General features: G+C 44.9%; 2 protein-coding genes across 8 annotated transcripts in view; both read right to left on the bottom strand.

Annotated features, from left to right (window-relative positions):
- Positions 1-10430, bottom strand: part of LOC115135596 (latent-transforming growth factor beta-binding protein 3-like) — a 39249-nt gene extending 28819 nt beyond the window's left edge. For 4 of the 7 annotated variants that reach the window (XM_029670464.2, XM_029670465.2, XM_029670461.2 and 1 more), the window contains exon 1: positions 9397-10430. In XM_029670464.2, coding sequence (XP_029526324.1) covers positions 9397-9637 — 241 coding nt within the window. In that variant the 5' untranslated portion in view covers positions 9638-10430. The remainder of the gene's footprint in view (positions 1-9396) is intronic. The other 3 variants (XM_029670459.2, XM_029670460.2, XM_029670463.2) reach the window with 2 other exon arrangements.
- Positions 10431-12195: 1765 nt separating this feature from the next.
- On the bottom strand, positions 12196-16901 carry LOC115135614 (zinc finger protein 316-like). Its single transcript, XM_029670508.2, has 2 exons — positions 15696-16901; positions 12196-15535 (listed from the first exon to the last, which is right to left on the bottom strand). The coding sequence occupies exons 1-2, from the start codon at positions 16408-16410 to the stop codon at positions 14562-14564; spliced, it is 1689 nt and encodes a 562-aa protein (XP_029526368.1). The 5' UTR covers positions 16411-16901; the 3' UTR covers positions 12196-14561.
- Between the last annotated feature and the right edge of the window lie 421 nt (positions 16902-17322).

Genomic DNA, 17322 nt, shown 5'->3' with positions numbered 1-17322 from the left:
TAACTCAAGACTTGAGCAATGATCTGACCCATGTCCAATGCCAAACCTAGACTCACGTTTCTACACTTCAGGTTGAACAAGGATCATTCTATTTCCTTTTCAGTATTCCAAAGCCCCCGGAGCAACAATAGGTTAAACGAAGTCCCCGTTCAAATCAAACCTAGCTGAAGAGACGACAACTCGGAGCTCTCGACTATCACTGCATCACAGTTCATACAACACATCGAAAACCAGCCAGACTCATACTTCCCCCAGACCTCAACAGTAACTTTAATAGGGGGAATCTCCTGCCTGTCTGTGTACTGTGTGCAGACAGAGGTGGGGGAGGGTGTGTGTGTGTGTGTTTCAGGGGCGCCCTCTGCGTGCCCCTGGGGTTTTGCTCTGACTGTGGCCACCCACCCACTTCGGTCTGTCTAGAGATGATACAGCAGCAGCCTGGTTACCTCCCTCTACAGCCTCCCGTCCAACCACAGCCTCTCCCTTCCAACTCAAATATTCCTCAAAATGATCAAATTATAGTTTAACGCTATGCTGGTCTACGTACAGTGAGCTGCTGGTCTACGTACAGTGAGCTGCTGGTCTACGTAGAGTGAGCTGCTGGTCTACGTAGAGTGAGCTGCTGGTCTACGTACAGTGAGCTGCTGGTCTACGTACAGTGAGCTGCTGGTCTACGTAGAGTGAGCTGCTGGTCTACGTAGAGTGAGCAGCTGGTCTACGTACAGTGAGCAGCTGGTCTGACAGTGAGCTGCTGGTCTACAGAGTGAGCTGCTGGTCTAGCTGCTGGTCTACGTACAGTGAGCTGCTGGTCTCAGTGAGCTGCTGGTCTAGCAGTGAGCTGCTGGTCTACGTAGAGTGAGCAGCTGGTCTACGTACAGTGAGCTGAGCTGGTCTACAGCTGGTCTACGTACAGTGAGCTGCTGGTCTACGTAGAGTGAGCTGCTCGTCTGATATCTTACATTTCTTAGAAGATCATTCTGAATATGTCAGTGGGTCAGTGATGGCCTGCCAGCTTCTCATGGTTTAACAAATATTTAAAGTCATCATGAGATTATGATTATATGCCTTAAAAAGTATGGCGTTATAGAGGAGGGAGTGTTTGCCAAACCATCAGAAAATTATATTAAGTACATTTTTTCCTTCGGTATTACTATTACAGTATTAGGCTAGTATTACAGTATTATACTGCTGTTACCGTAAGCCGGTAAGCTACACAACCCAAGTCAAAATCAATCCATTTTCTTCTCTTTATTCCCACAAAAAAAATACCATCAAAAGGACAATGACAAAAACAACATCACACCACAATAACAATCACCACCACTACCACTACTACCACTATTAAAAGGGCATGATTACAATAATGGGAGGCACTGCGTGTTATGACGCTCTTGCCTTCACGGTCAGTAGAAAAAGCAAGAAACCACATCCCCAAATATGCCTGCTTTAAACTGGCGCAGTGAGACCGCATACCACATACACAGAGTGGACTATGGACTGGGCCAGACTTCTGTAGCCATGCCCATAGCCCAGGGTAAATGACATAATCACTGGCTTTTTAAAAACACAGGCCTGAGAAAGTCTCCTCTGCTTCCTCCTGCCGACTAGCAGGCCGCCTGGGAGTTAAGGGCCTCTGCTTCCTCCTGCCGACTAGCAGGCCGCCTGGGAGTTAAGGGCCTCTGCTTCCTCCTGCCGACTAGCAGGCCGCCTGGGAGTTAAGGGCCTCTGCTTACTGAACGGGCTCGAGATACTCATAATGTACCCCTGCATCCCCCCCTCAACCCCCTGCATCCACGCCAGATCGCTTGGCAAGGAGGGATGCAGCCCTCCAAACAGTGCCTGTTCCAACGCTCAACACACATAGAACATTTGCAGTCACTAAATGACTGCTGTCTTTAACAGTCGACTGGCACAAAATGATCGAGCAGAAATCTTGCCTGAATAAGACCCCCCTCGCCGGGGTTTGATCGACTTTCATTTTAGTCCACTTCATTAACCCCACCCCCTTTATTTTGTAAAGCAAAATGATCTAGAACTCTTATTTTGATGTAAAAATAAACAATATCTACGTAGATCACTTCTAACATGACATATCATTAGCATTCATCTGGTGTGAGACTACAATATTTCACTGTCTGTCTGTCTGTCTGATTATGTATAATTGCCCAAACCCATCACTCCAATCCCTGCTCAATGGGCATATTATGACATGTCATGGAGGTATGTGAGGTTGTTTCTAAGGCCAGCGGTAGGCATGATCCCAGTGTAACCTGGCAACCCCCTGCACCAGAGCTATTTAACGTCTGCGGAGAGAGAGAGAGAGAGAGAGGGGGGAGAGGGAGACAGAATGTTGGCACCAGCTTTGGGTAAGTGATGTCATGTAATCACTGGTCTAATCTGTCCTGTAGTATACACTGTATCAGCAGGCCAGGTAGAGAGAGGAATGCTGACAGTACACCCAGCAGAGCTGATGTGAGCTATCTGCCCAGGCCCGGTGACGATGCGATGGCACACCCCTCAGGGGAGGTATGGGTCTGTAGTGGCTCAGGGCATCTCAGGGCCTTCTCCCCCTGTCCTGGCAGCAGCACTGTTATTCTGTATTTACCTTGGCTAATGGCTGTGCGGCTCCAGAGATCTGGTCGGGGGGTGCAGTTACACAGTCTCACAGTGCTCACATTCCACTAGCCAGCTTTAAATAACTGTTCCCTTTCTCCCCCACCCTAAGCAAATGGGAGGAAAGCGTGTTAAACATGGCAAGCCAGGCTAGCTCCTCCGATATTAGCCTCAAATGTGAGACGGCCTCCTTCCTGACACACACACTGTGTTCCCTCATCACTTTCAAAAATGACCTCTAATTGGTGTTTTGTTTATGGAGCTTCAGCTGCCAAAAACAATTTGCCTCACACCGTTTTTTCTTCTTCTCAACCTGCACCGAAGTGTTGACTTGAATAGAGCCAGTGACAGGACAGGAATAGCCCTGAGAGGAGGAATCGGATTCCATTAAAAATCCCAGTTTAAGATCCCCAAATAAACTGGACTGTCGATCTACATTGCCTGTGACCTTAAATAACCTGAGATATTTGCCCTCCATACGAGAGCAGCCTAAACCATGCACGCAGAAACATTACAACACAGCCTTGAGGGAAGGCTGATGACATGGCACCAAACATACACACATACATACACACAAAGTGTGAATCCCCCTCTCTATGGCCTTGGGAGAGACTGGCAGAGAGTGTGTGTGTGAGTAAAGCTCTGCTTAGACTCACCTCTGGGCAAAGCCAAGCCTGCGGCACACTGTGGAGTGGTGCAGGTTTCTGGGTTGCCCATGTTTACTACAGCACCCATAACTTGGCATCAGAGGAGGAAGTGAGTGAGTGTGGGGAAGGACTCTTAGAGGGAAACTAAAGTGTGTCTCTAAACAGGGACAGCAAGCCCTGGGCAGCTCCAGTTCGGCTTGTTTTTCTGACTTTTCTTTTACCTTTCATTCTCGTCTGACCTACCCCTCTGACCAATACCCAGGGAAACCCCAAATAAATCCCTGCAATAATGATTGGGTTTGAATGACCCATTAAACTCATATTTTGTGCATGATCACATTGGTCATTTCACATTCTCACATGACCTCCGTCCTGAGTCACGGAAGATAGACATGTGCCGCGGTAGGATGGAGGGAGAAGTCCATCGGGAACTGAACACAGGGGGAGTGACATAGGCCATTCTAGAGAGACAGAAGTCAGCTCAGCCTCAACAGTAAGGATGGGAATGTTGCAGAGGTCAGAGGGTCCACCACTTCCCTGCATATCAAAGTTGGAGGAAACCTGAGTCCCAGATACAGATAGAGATAGAGATACAGAGTGACTGGGCTGAATGAGACAGGAGGTTCAGTTTAGGATACAGACAGATACAGAGTGACTGGGCTGAATGAGACAGCAGGTTCAGTTTAGGATACAGACAGATACAGAGTGACTGGGCTGAATGAGACAGGAGGTTCAGTTTAGGATACAGACAGATACAGAGTGACTGGGCTGAATGAGACAGCAGGTTCAGTTTAGGATACAGACAGATACAGAGTGACTGACTGAATGAGACAGCAGGTGAGATACAGACAGGTTCAGTTTAGGAATGAGACAGACAGGTTCAGTTTAGGATAGACAGATGACAGGGACTGGGCTGAGACAGCAGGTTCAGTTTAGGATACAGACAGATACAGAGTGACTGGGCTGAATGAGACAGCAGGTTCAGTTTAGGATACAGACAGATACAGAGTGACTGGGCTGAATGAGACAGCAGGTTCAGTTTAGGATACAGACAGATACAGAGTGACTGGGCTGAATGAGACAGCAGGTTCAGTTTAGGATACAGACATATACAGAGTGAGAGTGACTGAGAAGCAGAAGCAGGTCCAGAAGAGCTGGAGAGCAGCTGCTGCCGGTCTGCTGAGGTTGATGGGTGGAATGCCTGCGCGGTAGCAACCTTTGAGGAGAAGAAAGGCTGTGTCCTCCGTCCCTCACCCAAACAGAGCTGTGTGCAGTCAAACTGGGGGAACAGGCTCAGAACTACCGTGGGTAAATACTGCAGGGACGGTGGGGGTGGGAGGAATGTCTATTAAGATTCCCATTCCCAGTCTCTTAAGTCATACATCCAGAGTGCTGCTTCAGTCTGACCTGCACAACCCAGCTCAACCTCTACGACTATGTGGAGACATAAAAAAATTGTTTTTATTTTCTTAATTACATTTTTAAAGTATTTTTTAAATGTATTTAACCGTTATTTAACTAGGTAAGTCCATTAACAACAAATTCTTATTTACATTGGCGGCCTACACCAGCCAAACTCGGACAACACTGGGCCTATTGTGCGCCACCCTGTGGGACTCCCAATCACAGCCTGTTGTGATACAGCCTGGATTTGAACCCGGGTGTTGGTAGTGACACCTCAAGCATTGAGAAGCAGTGCATTAGACCACTGCGCTACTCGGGAGCCCAACACAGACCAATGCCTGCCTGATCCAATGACCAACTGCCGACTGACTCTTTTCATCTGTAGAACCTGCCGGAAACTAAACATATAACAGTATCTTAACATACAGCACATGCCATCTCTGATATGAATATAGGATTTGTCTTTCATATGTAATTTGAGCATGACAAGAGATAATGCTGAGAAATGCAAGCTTAAGTTTATTTAGCTAGGTTTATTTGGCAACTCTCCCATTCTAGTTTATTTTCACATACTACAGCATGTGAATCCAGAGGCCATCGTCCAGTGCAGACAGGAGTCTGTGTGACCTGGCTGTCTTTCAGCTGATTTGTCCCTGGAACAGTAAGTGTAGCAGTAACAGCAAAAGTAGCAGTAACAGTAGCAGTAGCTAATCCCTCTCTAACCCTGCTGGATTCCCCACACTGTCTGTCAGAGGGCTGGGGGTGGAGGGGGGTAGCCAGCCCTGCATTACCAGGGACAGATACATAGAATCCACAGAACGGAATGAAGACGTCCCTGTGATTCTATGTCTAAATCCTCCCCTTAAGGAGGCACGTCCAGTCTCACCTCAGGTCACCTGGTGACGAGAGGAGAAGTGACCAAACCGCGGGACGTCCTGAACATGACACTTCAGACAGTAGCATAGTAGAAGTATTAAGAGAATGAGCACAGAATGAGCACAGAATGAGCACAGAATGAGCACAGAATGAGCACAGAATGAGCATGGAAAAGGGTCGCTTATTTATATAATAAACCACTGTTGCGGTTGACTGGTTTGTGTCAATTCTCATTTAGCAGAGATTACAAAAAAAATGTAATCCTGCTTCAAAATATCTGTTTATGTTTCCATGTCAGAATCTGGTCAAGTAGATACTAATCCAAATCTTCAACTGAACAACAAATATATAGCAATAGCTATGTAATAGCTGTGAGGCCAACCTGGAAAACCCGCTGAGAGCCAGTAGATTTCCCTGAAGCTCACCAAGCATTATTTACGAATTTCCTCAAAATATCAGCTTTAACAACATTGCTCTTGTGAAGACTTTAAGAAAGGCAATCTTGAAACATTAGGCAGAAAATGACTGCATTTGGAAGTGAACTGCTTCACGGCAAGGTTCTGGCATGTCTGCTCAGTCTAAAGCCTCAGCCTTGCTGTGGTGCTGACGTCCCAGCCACTCATATACGGAAAAGTGTTAATATTGCTGTCGCTGACCGCGGCCATTTTAACATGCTAGAGAGAAAATTCCACATGCCCATAGAGTACACAGTCCACACACACTTCTGGTTTCCCAAACGCTGACACGGGCTCAAGTTGCACTCTGTAGCCCCTGCCAGACAAACCCAAACAACTGCACTAAAGCCTGGTTAAATGCAGCTTACAGTACGTACAATACCAGACACAGGGCCGTTTGTACGCTAGTTTGATTCTCCAGACCAAATGTTCAGATTACACAAAATGAACAGTCCTGTGTTGCACTGTAATTACAACTGGAGTATGTCAGGAGGGCCATTTTGATGGTTTTGTGATCAAAGGGTGAGCAAGTTCATTCACAGTGCAGAGGAAGAGAGTTTCTTATGACAAAAACACATTAGGTCATTTATGAATATGCTGTAGTTCTGTAATATACTGTAGTTCTGTAATATGCTGTAGTTCTGTAATATGCTGTAGTTCTGTAATATACTGTAGTTCTGTAATATGCTGTAGTTCTGTAATATACTGTAGTTCTGTAATATGCTGTAGTTCTGTAATATACTGTAGTTCTGTAATATACTGTAGTTCTGTAATATGCTGTAGTTCTGTAATATACTGTAGTTCTGTAATATGCTGTAGTTCTGTAATATACTGTAGTTCTGTAATATGCTGTAGTTCTGTAATATACTGTAGTTCTGTAATATACTGTAGTTCTGTAATATACTGTAGTTCTGTAATATACTGTAGTTCTGTAATATACTGTAGTTCTGTAATATACTGTAGTTCTGTAATATGCTGTAGTTCTGTAATAAGCTGTAGTTCTGTGATGAAGGGCTGGTGGGGGGGGGAAAGTGTAGGAACTTCACATTTCACAAGAAGTTCCAAAACAAAATCTGTACGACAACCTTATGACAGTAAACTGGCATTACAGTCATTAGGTGTTCAAGAAAAATCTAAACATTGGGAAAATATGTGTAAATGTATAGGACATGTGTGGGCCTAAGTGAATGTGAATGTTGCTCAAACTCCCTTGACCACAGAGCCTCACAGCCGACACTTTAAGGACGGCCCCTGCATGCATTTCCATAAATGTAGCTCTTCACAGTGACTGAATCAGTTCCCTCGTTTACTACTGCAGTTTATTTTTGGGGTCCTGTTCGCATTCTAAAGCAAATCTTAGTCTGCCTTAATATGGGGTTTGAGGGGAAATCAAATCACACTAAAATAACCCTGGGCTCCACACAGATCAACATAGAAATGGACATCCACTCATCACAACCAAGGAAAAAACGGAGCACTACAGTGCTCTCTCAAAACAGAGGCAATATTTTTTTAAATCTTTTTTTTTACCAGTATTGTTTTAAAAGCACACTTGCTAGTTTACATTTTAATGATCTACTGTGATGGATCACAGGATAGCAGCAGTTATCAGCCTCCTTAAATACACTGAGTGTACAAAACAAAGAGGAACACCTTCCTAATATTGAGTTGCACCCCTGTTCCCCCCAGAACAGCCTCAATTCTTCGGGGCATGGACTACAAGGTGTCGAAGCGTTCCACAGGGATGCCCGGCCCATGTTGACTTCCAATGCTTCCCACAGTTGTGTCAAGTTGACTGGATGTCCTTTGGGTGGTGGACCATTCTTGATACACACGGGAAATTGTCGAGCGTGAAAAAACCCAGCAGCATTGCGGATCTTGTCACACTCAAACCGGTGCGCATGGCACCTACTACCATACCCCATTCAAAGGCACAATCAAACAGGGAAATTATTCCAATTGTTTTTCAATCATTCATTTTTCCCATAGGGGATTTTAGAAACACTTAAATAAGGGCTGTGTTTTGTGTAGGCTTACCCTGGCATGACGTTTTGACAGCTGTGTAAATCTCTCTAGGACAAGGTGACTCTTATCAATATATTCGCCTGTAATTACCCCCAACAAATGAAACGCTAATTGTCTGCTAATGTGGCTCATAAAGAACTACAAAAGCCATGATTATATGGACGTGACTGCCAAATCAAGGCAAAGGTAAGAATCTCTGAATGAACTATCTAATGTTAGCTAAATGTATTAATTAATAAAATGGCTTTCTTTAAATGTACCTGTTAGCAAAGGTGCCAGGTAGAGCTGACATGCAGGGATTTGTAGTCTTGCATGATGTCTACTTTGATGCTAATTAGCATTTCTGAATCTGAGAGTAAATAGAGCCAAATATATTGATAAAAGTCACCTTGTCCGAGAGATTTACGTGGTTATCAAAACGTCACGCCAGGGTAAGCCTACACGAAAAACAACCCTTATTTTAAGTGTTTTTAAAATTCCCTATGGGAAAAATGAATGATGGAAAAACGATTGGAACCATTTCCCTGTTGGACCGCTAGGTTTTATGGGTATTATGAAACCTCCACTGTGGGGCTGTATTGTCTCAAGGCTTAAAACATATTATTTAACCTGTCTCCTCCCCTTCATCTACACTGATTGAAGTATATTTAACAGCTGACATCAATAAGGGCTCATAGCTTTAACCTGGTCAGTCTATGTCACGGAAAGAGCAGGTGTTTCTATTTTTTTTGTACACTGTGTTTATTGTCTGACAACTGCTGCTAGCCTGTGATCCATCACAGTAGATCATTCAAATGTAAACTGGCAAGGGTGCTTTTAAAACACAATACTGGTAAAATTGTTATCACTGTGAGAGTGTGTTGACTTAAAGGTTGCTGGTCGCAGCTTTATACTGGGCAGTGTGAGAGGGAACAGTAAACTCTAGCAGATAAAACTCAACTTTCATTTGATGTGATGTTGGAGCTCCAGTCCGCCCACACTAGTCGTAAATCGTGGAGTTGAGTTTAGTTGGCTAAGTAAACTCCGGTGTAGGCTCCAGAATGTAAACGGTATAGGCCCAGGAGCCGTGGTTTACCACATTTTATCTGACACTGTTCAGAAAGTCTAAACTCATGCCAGCCAGACAATGTGGACAAGAGATTAGAGAAGGGGGAAAATCTGAAATATGCCAATGAGCCATGTCTGAGCAATGCAATGGTAATTTGGATTCTGATGATTAAGGCCTATTGGTCTATGTGTATTTTCTTCCCTACAAGGACTGATATTGTTCATGGATTAGATTTTTTTAAACAGCATAATTAGGTCAGGGTAAACAACATAACCCTTATTTCTGTAAAGAAAAGAAAAACATTATTGTTTATCATCGCATCACCACTCACCCACTCTGAATCCAGGCCCTGTGAGAGTATCCGCTGACTGTCCGTTCTCGCCTATCAGTGTCGTATTGTTGCCCTGCTCACAAGTGTCCTGGCATTGGCCTTTCAAACAAATCCTCTTGCAGATGAGAGGGGCGATGATCACTTTGAAGCGCTCCCGGGTGGATGCGCGCTCTGCGCACCAGGCCAGCCTCTGGACACCCAGCCAGATGACGAGCAGATGGGAAATGATCAGAGAAGGCATCCTGGCATCCTTCACCGCCGTGCGCAAAGACGAGGGGACATTCACGGTGGCAAAAGGTAATGCTGTTAAAGGCTGTTCAGAACAAAACACTAAGGGGCTCTTTATTCCTTTCACTCGAACCCTGAAAACAACCAACTAACTTCCGGAGTTATTCCAAAATGTTGATTATAAAGGTGCCTCATACAACGAAAAAAGTGCTGAGAAAACGTCAGTGGTGTACTGCTTCCTTCCCTTGAAAACAGTCAATTTCAGTCTCCCCGCATATAAAAATAATTCATTCCGAACAGTAAAATGTATGGCATTTTTATTTTAACTAAAATACAGGACCCAAAAGTTATCGAGAGAACTTTCTCATTTCCCTACCCGCTTTCTCGCTCTCCTTTCTCCCTGCTGTTGCTTGGATGGTTACTGTGTGCGTATCTGGGTTTGGGAAAGAAGGGAGGAGAGAGGGAGAGGGAGCCAAGCCAATCCTCTCCAGAAAGAGCTGGCAGCAGGCCAGGCAGCGCAGGAGCTAAGCTGAAAGTGGTTTCGTTGTTGGTTCTTTCTTGGTTATAACACCCCCTAACCAAGGCACGATAATGGCACAGCTGTGCGTGTCGCTCTGGAAAACACCTCCAAATCAAGTGTGAATGCCAACTGTGCGAAACAGCTCTCCAGTCAGAGGAATGTAGAGCATCATATGGTTTACAGTTACAGTTGTGGGAGGAAAAGAGGTGCCCGTTGACAAAACTCAATTTACAAAAAAACATTCATCATTAGTTTTCATAATTTAAACTCAATCTCAAATCTAGACTATTAAATAAATGACCAATATTGGTATAGATGTGCCACCATAAAACGACTAGGTGAGAAAGTAACAGCGCCAAGTCCAGCTATCCAATCAAAGTATATCGCTTGTTACTGTATTTAGTAGTGAAATATAAAGAGCATTACCACATTCTTCCCTTCACTTACAGACCACACACCCACACCATTAGCTGACCTTCACAATCAGTCAAAGGTGGACAGTTGGGGTCAGGAATGTCATCCGGTGAGTTCATGTGATGGGCCAGAAAGAGAAAGTGAGAGTTGGGGAGAGGGTTGAATCACTTCCTCTACAAAAAGTATGAATATTTACTTTCAGTCGCTAAGGAAATGACTGCATGGGCCTGGAGAGAATTCACAGGCTGCACTTACATTTCTCTCCCTGTGCTTCTCTCCCTCACAGCGACATCCACTGCCAAGACAGACACTTGCACAAAACACACTCACATGCAAACTCACAATCGAATAAAACAACCACTCACAGAAGCGTACAAAAATAGAAGCCAGTCGAGCTGTAGCACACCTACTCAAGCACATTCACTCACACCACAAACACACAAACTAGACAAAGACAGCTGTTGTCCACTGCCTCCCTCCCCAACTAAACTAATACCCAACTCAGAGCCCAGTCCTGCTTTTTACATTAGAATGGGAGAGGTACTTACAGACTAGACTGATGAGAAATGGAGTCAGGGATACAATAACACAATCAGGATGCTGCCACCTGCACGTAGAGTGGACAGAAGACTATCAAAGGTTTGATTTCTGACTGCCACTCATGACGAGACTGAGTCACAGCTATAGAAAGGAGGGGGGGTAAGTCATTGCCTAATGTCTTTAGTCCCATGGAGGACAAAGGAATTCCAGGTATTATAGATTACCCCCTTTGTAAACTCACTGGTTATTTATTACTTACAGACCAAGTAGTACGGCAACTGTGACTGTCATTACAACAACCCATATCCACCGTGTGAGATAGCAGTGAATGCCAGAACACCACCAGACTGGGTCAGTGGTACCAGCGGGACAGACTGTAAGACCACAGGGCAGTGGCAAGGGGGAGGCTGTGGGCTTACAGACATCACTGAGGTCAGCACTGGCATTTCAGTTGGACTGGGTAAACAAGGAGGGACTGCTGAGCCTAAGTCTGAGGAGGGATGGAAGTGTTTGGCTGTGATTTTCTATTTATCTAACCTTTATACGCTACTGGTTTTCCATGGGCCTGATTATGTTAAATATGGTGCTTCTCCAGGCATATCCTGTGACCCAGTCTACTAGCACGTCATCGACGTTTATGACGAGGGCCCTGTGGAAAAAGCAGGGAGTGTGTGGCTGTTTTTTTGTGTGTGCATGAGACCATCAATATAATCAAGCCATAGGGAAGAGGGGCTGTGTGTGTGTGTCATTGTAAGTAGTCTGTGGGTGAGGGTGTGTCGGCCCGGTCATATCCGTCAGGGAGGGGAGCAGGGTCACCACTTTGGTTGCATGTGTGGAAAACGAGAGTGGATCAGAAATACAGGGCCGTCTGACCACACCAGAGAGACCACGGGACGCTGAGTTCAACTCTGCCTCTGTTAACCAGGAACATCTTACATTTAATGAGCCCGAGCTCCACTGTTGACTTGGAAGTTGTTCCACCACTAATCCTCATAAACATTGTGGAAAACAGAGTATATTGCAAGCTCAAGCCCTCACAGCAAGATCAATACATATTCTCTTATTGATTACATACAATGACTAAAAAGGTGACAATATCAACAAAGGCCCTTTAATAGGCAACATTAAGACAAAAGTAACGTTACGCATCAGATGGGTCACAATACATTTCAAACACAGGAGGACAAGTAATAACTAAATCATGTTCTTTAACATTTCTTACCAAATTCTGAGCAGGAAGAAAAATATAACAATTTGTTCAATATCGACGTGCAAAAATAACCACTGAATGCGGTACATGACCCTGTTACCTTGGGTCCAGAGAACCCACTACGCATGCTGGATGTAACTCCAGCGTTGCATTTGAAAGAATATTTTCAATATTGTCAACGGTAATGTACATTTTCCATAATGGCAGATGGACCAAGTCTGGTTCACAAGGATCATACACTGGGAAAGAGATTGACAGCTTTAAAAGGCTGAAACTAGAAGTGTGCTCTGATCAGACAGACACCCCTTCAGATAAAGATGGTTCCCCTTTTCTATCTGAATGGGCCAATCAATACCAGAAAGAATTGGGAACAACTGCAAGTGATTACATATTTACATTACATAGTGGCATTAATAGTTAAAGGAACATTCAGCAATATGACATGACTATAAGCAGCAACTTCTGACCATGAGAGTAGGATACAGCCATCACGTTGCATGAAAGAGGAGGGATTTCCCAGCTGGTACATATATGCAGTTGTTTATCAGTATGTGTGGGGTAGGTGCTAGTAAGGCTTTCCACTCTCTCTGAAGTTGCAGTTGTTTATGGTAAAGTCACAATGATGAACCTCAGTTTAACGTCACCATGACACTAATAGTAGTTAACTGGGGCATGTTTTTTAACATTTTATTTAACCAGGCAAGTCAGTTAAGAACAAATGCTCATTTACAATGAAGGCCTACCGGGGAACAGCGGGCAGAACGACAGATTTTCTTTTTACCTTGTCAGCACAGGGATTTGATCCGGCAACCTTTCGGTGGCCCAACGCTCTAACCACTAGGCTCCCTGCCGGTTGCATATAACTCCATTCCGTCTCAAAATACATACGACGAGCACCTTAAAAGACTTGTATTTCCAGCAGCCACATGGCTGTTGTACACTAAAGCGGTGTTCGAATACCCATACTTACATACTGTACACTACATACTATAAGTTCATTTTAGTATACTGTAAACGAACGGTATCCTTTCAGTTGAGCATACTAGCGCTTCTCCTGTCTACCGGAGGTTGCTGCTGGCTAGCATAACAAATTGCTAACTTGACATCTTAAGACTTCATTAATAATGTCCATTGAGAACGCACAACGACTACCACTTAGCTATGCTAACAATGATGTGAATAATCAAGTCAATAAACATTGGGTAGTTAGTTAGATAACATGTTAATATACTGGCAAGTTCGCTATATTATTAGCCAACTAACATAAGGTAGGTAGCTAACATAGTGGAATATTCAAGCAACTGCTGCAATGCTATGCGGTTTGTAAGGCTAGCGTAGCTAACAAATTGTCAGCCAATATAACGTAACTTATTTGAAAAGTCATTACTTTATTACATTGGACAACATTTTCTTAACATTTGTCATAATAAGTTAAAGCAATGAATTTGTATCCGCTCTCGTTGTACTTGGCTGCATATTTTCCACAATTTTTTCAAATCTGGGGCGGCAGGAAGCCTAGTGGATAGTGTTGAACTAGTAACGGTTGCGAAATGTTGCAAGATCGAATCCCCGAGCTGACAAGGTAAAAATCTGTCGTTCTGCCCCTGAACAAAGCAGTTAACCCACTGTTCCTAGGCCGTCATTGTAATTAAGAATTTGTTCTTAACTGAATTGCATAGTTAAATAAAGGTGAAAATGTTGTGAAGCCACACCCATTTCCTGAAAAATTGCATTATGGGCCCTATAAGCATGGAAATAGTGTCCACAGCTTGTATACTTCATATTTTGGCAAATGTAGTACGACATTTGGGAACTTTAGGCATACGAATTATATCCATACCTATAACAATAAGCATAATACATACTCAATTTATTTCACAAATAGTATGTTTAGTATGAGTATTCGAACACAGTTTAGGTAGGCTGTTGGGAGTTGTATAGGAAGGTAATTAGCAACGAGAGAAAGGGGGACATGATACATAGGTACATTTCATATTGTATAAAATACTTTCACATTTCTAAGATTATAAAGCACTAAATGATAGATGTGGCAGAGGGTCAGACAGGCAAATGAAGTGTCTCTGAAAACAATAGGCTACCCTGGTCACTGGACAACACTAAGGATGTAGGTAGATAGCCTGTTTCTCAGGAAAGGAATGGAGGCTTTCTCACACAGTACAGTAATGGAATAGGAAGACTCTTTCAAGGTCGCGTTCTAATGCTGTAGGCAGTAGACAGAAGGATGAGCCCATCCTACACACAGTCCACATCATCCCCTTCGGCTCCCCACTCATCAAACCTCATCTGAGGGGAGGGGGCAGCAGGGTGGAGGCTGTTGATGTTGTCCAGGGATTCTGGGTCCGGGTCGTCTCCCACGCCTGCCTCCATGTTGCCAGACTCCTCACGGTGAGTGCGGACATGCTTGCGCAGCGCCGCAGGCTCCTTGAAGGTGCGGTTGCAGAAGGGGCAGCTGCAGGGTTTCTCTCCGGTGTGGATGCGCTGGTGGTGCTTCAGATGCTGCAGTCGGCTCAGACGCTTGCCACAGATGGCACACACGTAGGGCTTGTCACCAGTGTGGGTGCGCTGGTGCTTGCGCAGGCCGTCTAGGTGGCGGAAGATTTTAGGGCAATCAGAGCAGGAGTAGGGCTTCTCGCCGGTGTGAATGCGAAGGTGGGTTTTCAGGGCCCCCGACTCCCGGAAGCGTCGGCCACACACCCCACATGGGTAGGGCTTCTCTCCAGTGTGGATGCGGATGTGCTTCTTCAGGCTGGAGATGAGGCGGAAGGTCTTCCCACACTCCAGACAATGGTGGGGGCGATCTGCGTCTGGGTCTCCTGGAGAGGTGGATGGTCCTGCTGTCCCTCCTGCCCTACCTGGGGACATGCGGTCACTTCCTACTGCTCCAGGGGATCTCAACGCCACTTTCTGTCCTGCCAGTCCCCCCTGAGCCGGACCAAAGGTAGCAGCAGGTGGCCGCATGGGTTTTGGTTGGCGGAGAGAGTAGCTGCTGGAGCGTGTTGACCCCTCCTGCTCCACCACATGGATGTATCCCAGATCATCCACATTCGAGGCAGTCTGCTCACCACCACCAGCACCCCCGGAGCTCCTCAGCCCTGCCCCTCTACTGCAGGTCTGCCCTGGACCTGAACTTGGACCAGGCCCTTGCTCTTCTTTGATCTCAAACCTTGGTCCTACTGCTTGGGTCCCCTGCTGCTGCCGCCTCTCATCTGTTTAGTACAAAATAACAGAAAGGGATGTCAGAAGCACATAGACATTGGATGTTTCCATTCATTCCAAATGAGCTACAACAAATTGGTAATGATATTCTCCCTCTTTATATCAACATATAAACATTTGATTGCCTTATGACAAATAGGAATAATTTACCTGTCCGGCTGGGGTCAGAGCAGATGTTAGGTGTGTTTGCAGCATAGGAGTCCATAGAATGGTTGGTCACAGAGCCATCTGATTGGATTGAGAGCTGACACATTTTATAGTCATCCCTGGAGTTATAACCATGCAGAGACTCACTAAGAGAGCCACCCATCTCTAGGTCGACCCCGGAAACACACCGGCCGTCCGCACCGTTTACATTACGATTGCTCTGGCGGTCCCTGTCCATAGCTGTGGTCATAGAGCCAATAGATGTGAGAGACGGGGCGAAAACCGACTGACCCATGGTCTGTGCACCGGGGAAAGGAATTTGCAACTGGTCGATTAACTTTTGGGCGCTGCTAAGGCATTCCTGTAACGTCCTCAATTCCACTTTGAGTCTTTCGTTCTCCTGCTCCTTGTTAACCAGCTCTTGTTGGGTCTCGTTGAGTACAAGTACTACCTCGCCCAAGAGGGTATCTACAGCAGCGGTTAACGTGGTTTGAATGGTCGGGGCTAGACGTGTCTTCAGTGAGGATACAGTCATGTTGCCCTGGCATGCTTGGTGCCCATACTCAGCCTTCCCTACTTTACGATCATAACAAGGAGTAGTCCCAGATCTGTTTGGGGTGTTAATTATACTTTGTTTACGATTAGGACCACTGGCTGTGCTATTGATACTCAACGGAGAATCCACGCCGCTATTACAATTTCCTCGCCTGGATGCCATAGCTAGGTAGTTACTACGGTGACCAGCTAGCGCCGCCTGAGAATAACGCAACTTCAGTAGCTAGCAAATTCTTTGAACTAGCTATTAGTTAGTCTAACGTGAAAGAGAAGTAGCTCGCCTTAAGCAGTGCTACCTACCTGTTACGATCATAGTGATGACAATGCGTCAACTTAGTTATTGACAAGTTAGCTAGCTAGCTCACTGACGTTAGTTAAAGCGGAAAAAATTAACTATCGTTAGCTGGCTAGCTACGTTAGCAGGCAAGCTAACGTCAATTGACTCCGTAATGCTAGCTAGAAATAAAATATACTGACAGTGATGAATAAAAATGTTCTGGAAAATTCAGCAACATAAGTTTCTTATTACTATAACGTTATATTAAAAGCGTGTCTGGGGTAATCTTGCACTGTTATATAAAATATAGTGATCCTCGTCGCAATGCCTAAAGCGACTCGACGTCCATTTTCTAGGTAGAGTAGGGGCGTTTCACCGTCGCATATGAATGACATACCACTGTTCTGGCGGTGTAGTCATTATGCCGATTATGTTGCAAAACGTTTTGAACAGAAACCGTTTACTCCAAACAGAAAACGCAAGCGAGAGTTTCTATTTGACAAATATAAGGTAGGTCCCATAGAAATAAGAATACTATAAATACGAATATTCTTATTTCTATAGTAGGTCCCTCCCCGTTTGGCCCCGTTTATACCGTTTGGTTATTAAAGGGTAAATGGTTTCCGTAATGAATACACCCCTGCATTTCTCGCTGATATGAAAGTCAGTTCCAAAAGTTTCGAACATTGTATGCACCCAAGGCGTATTTTCGTTGAGGCGGAGCACTTGAGGCAGCGTTCGGAGCGTCGGGGAGCAGGCATCAGACAGCTTCGTGAATAGACGTTATAATGTATTTTG

This window comes from Oncorhynchus nerka, linkage group LG10 (assembly GCF_034236695.1).
Source record: "Oncorhynchus nerka isolate Pitt River linkage group LG10, Oner_Uvic_2.0, whole genome shotgun sequence".
In the NCBI taxonomy this organism is placed as follows: Eukaryota; Metazoa; Chordata; class Actinopteri; order Salmoniformes; family Salmonidae; genus Oncorhynchus; species Oncorhynchus nerka.
The sequence above is the reverse complement of the archived record's forward strand: the minus strand, read 5'-3'. Positions and strand labels throughout refer to the sequence as shown.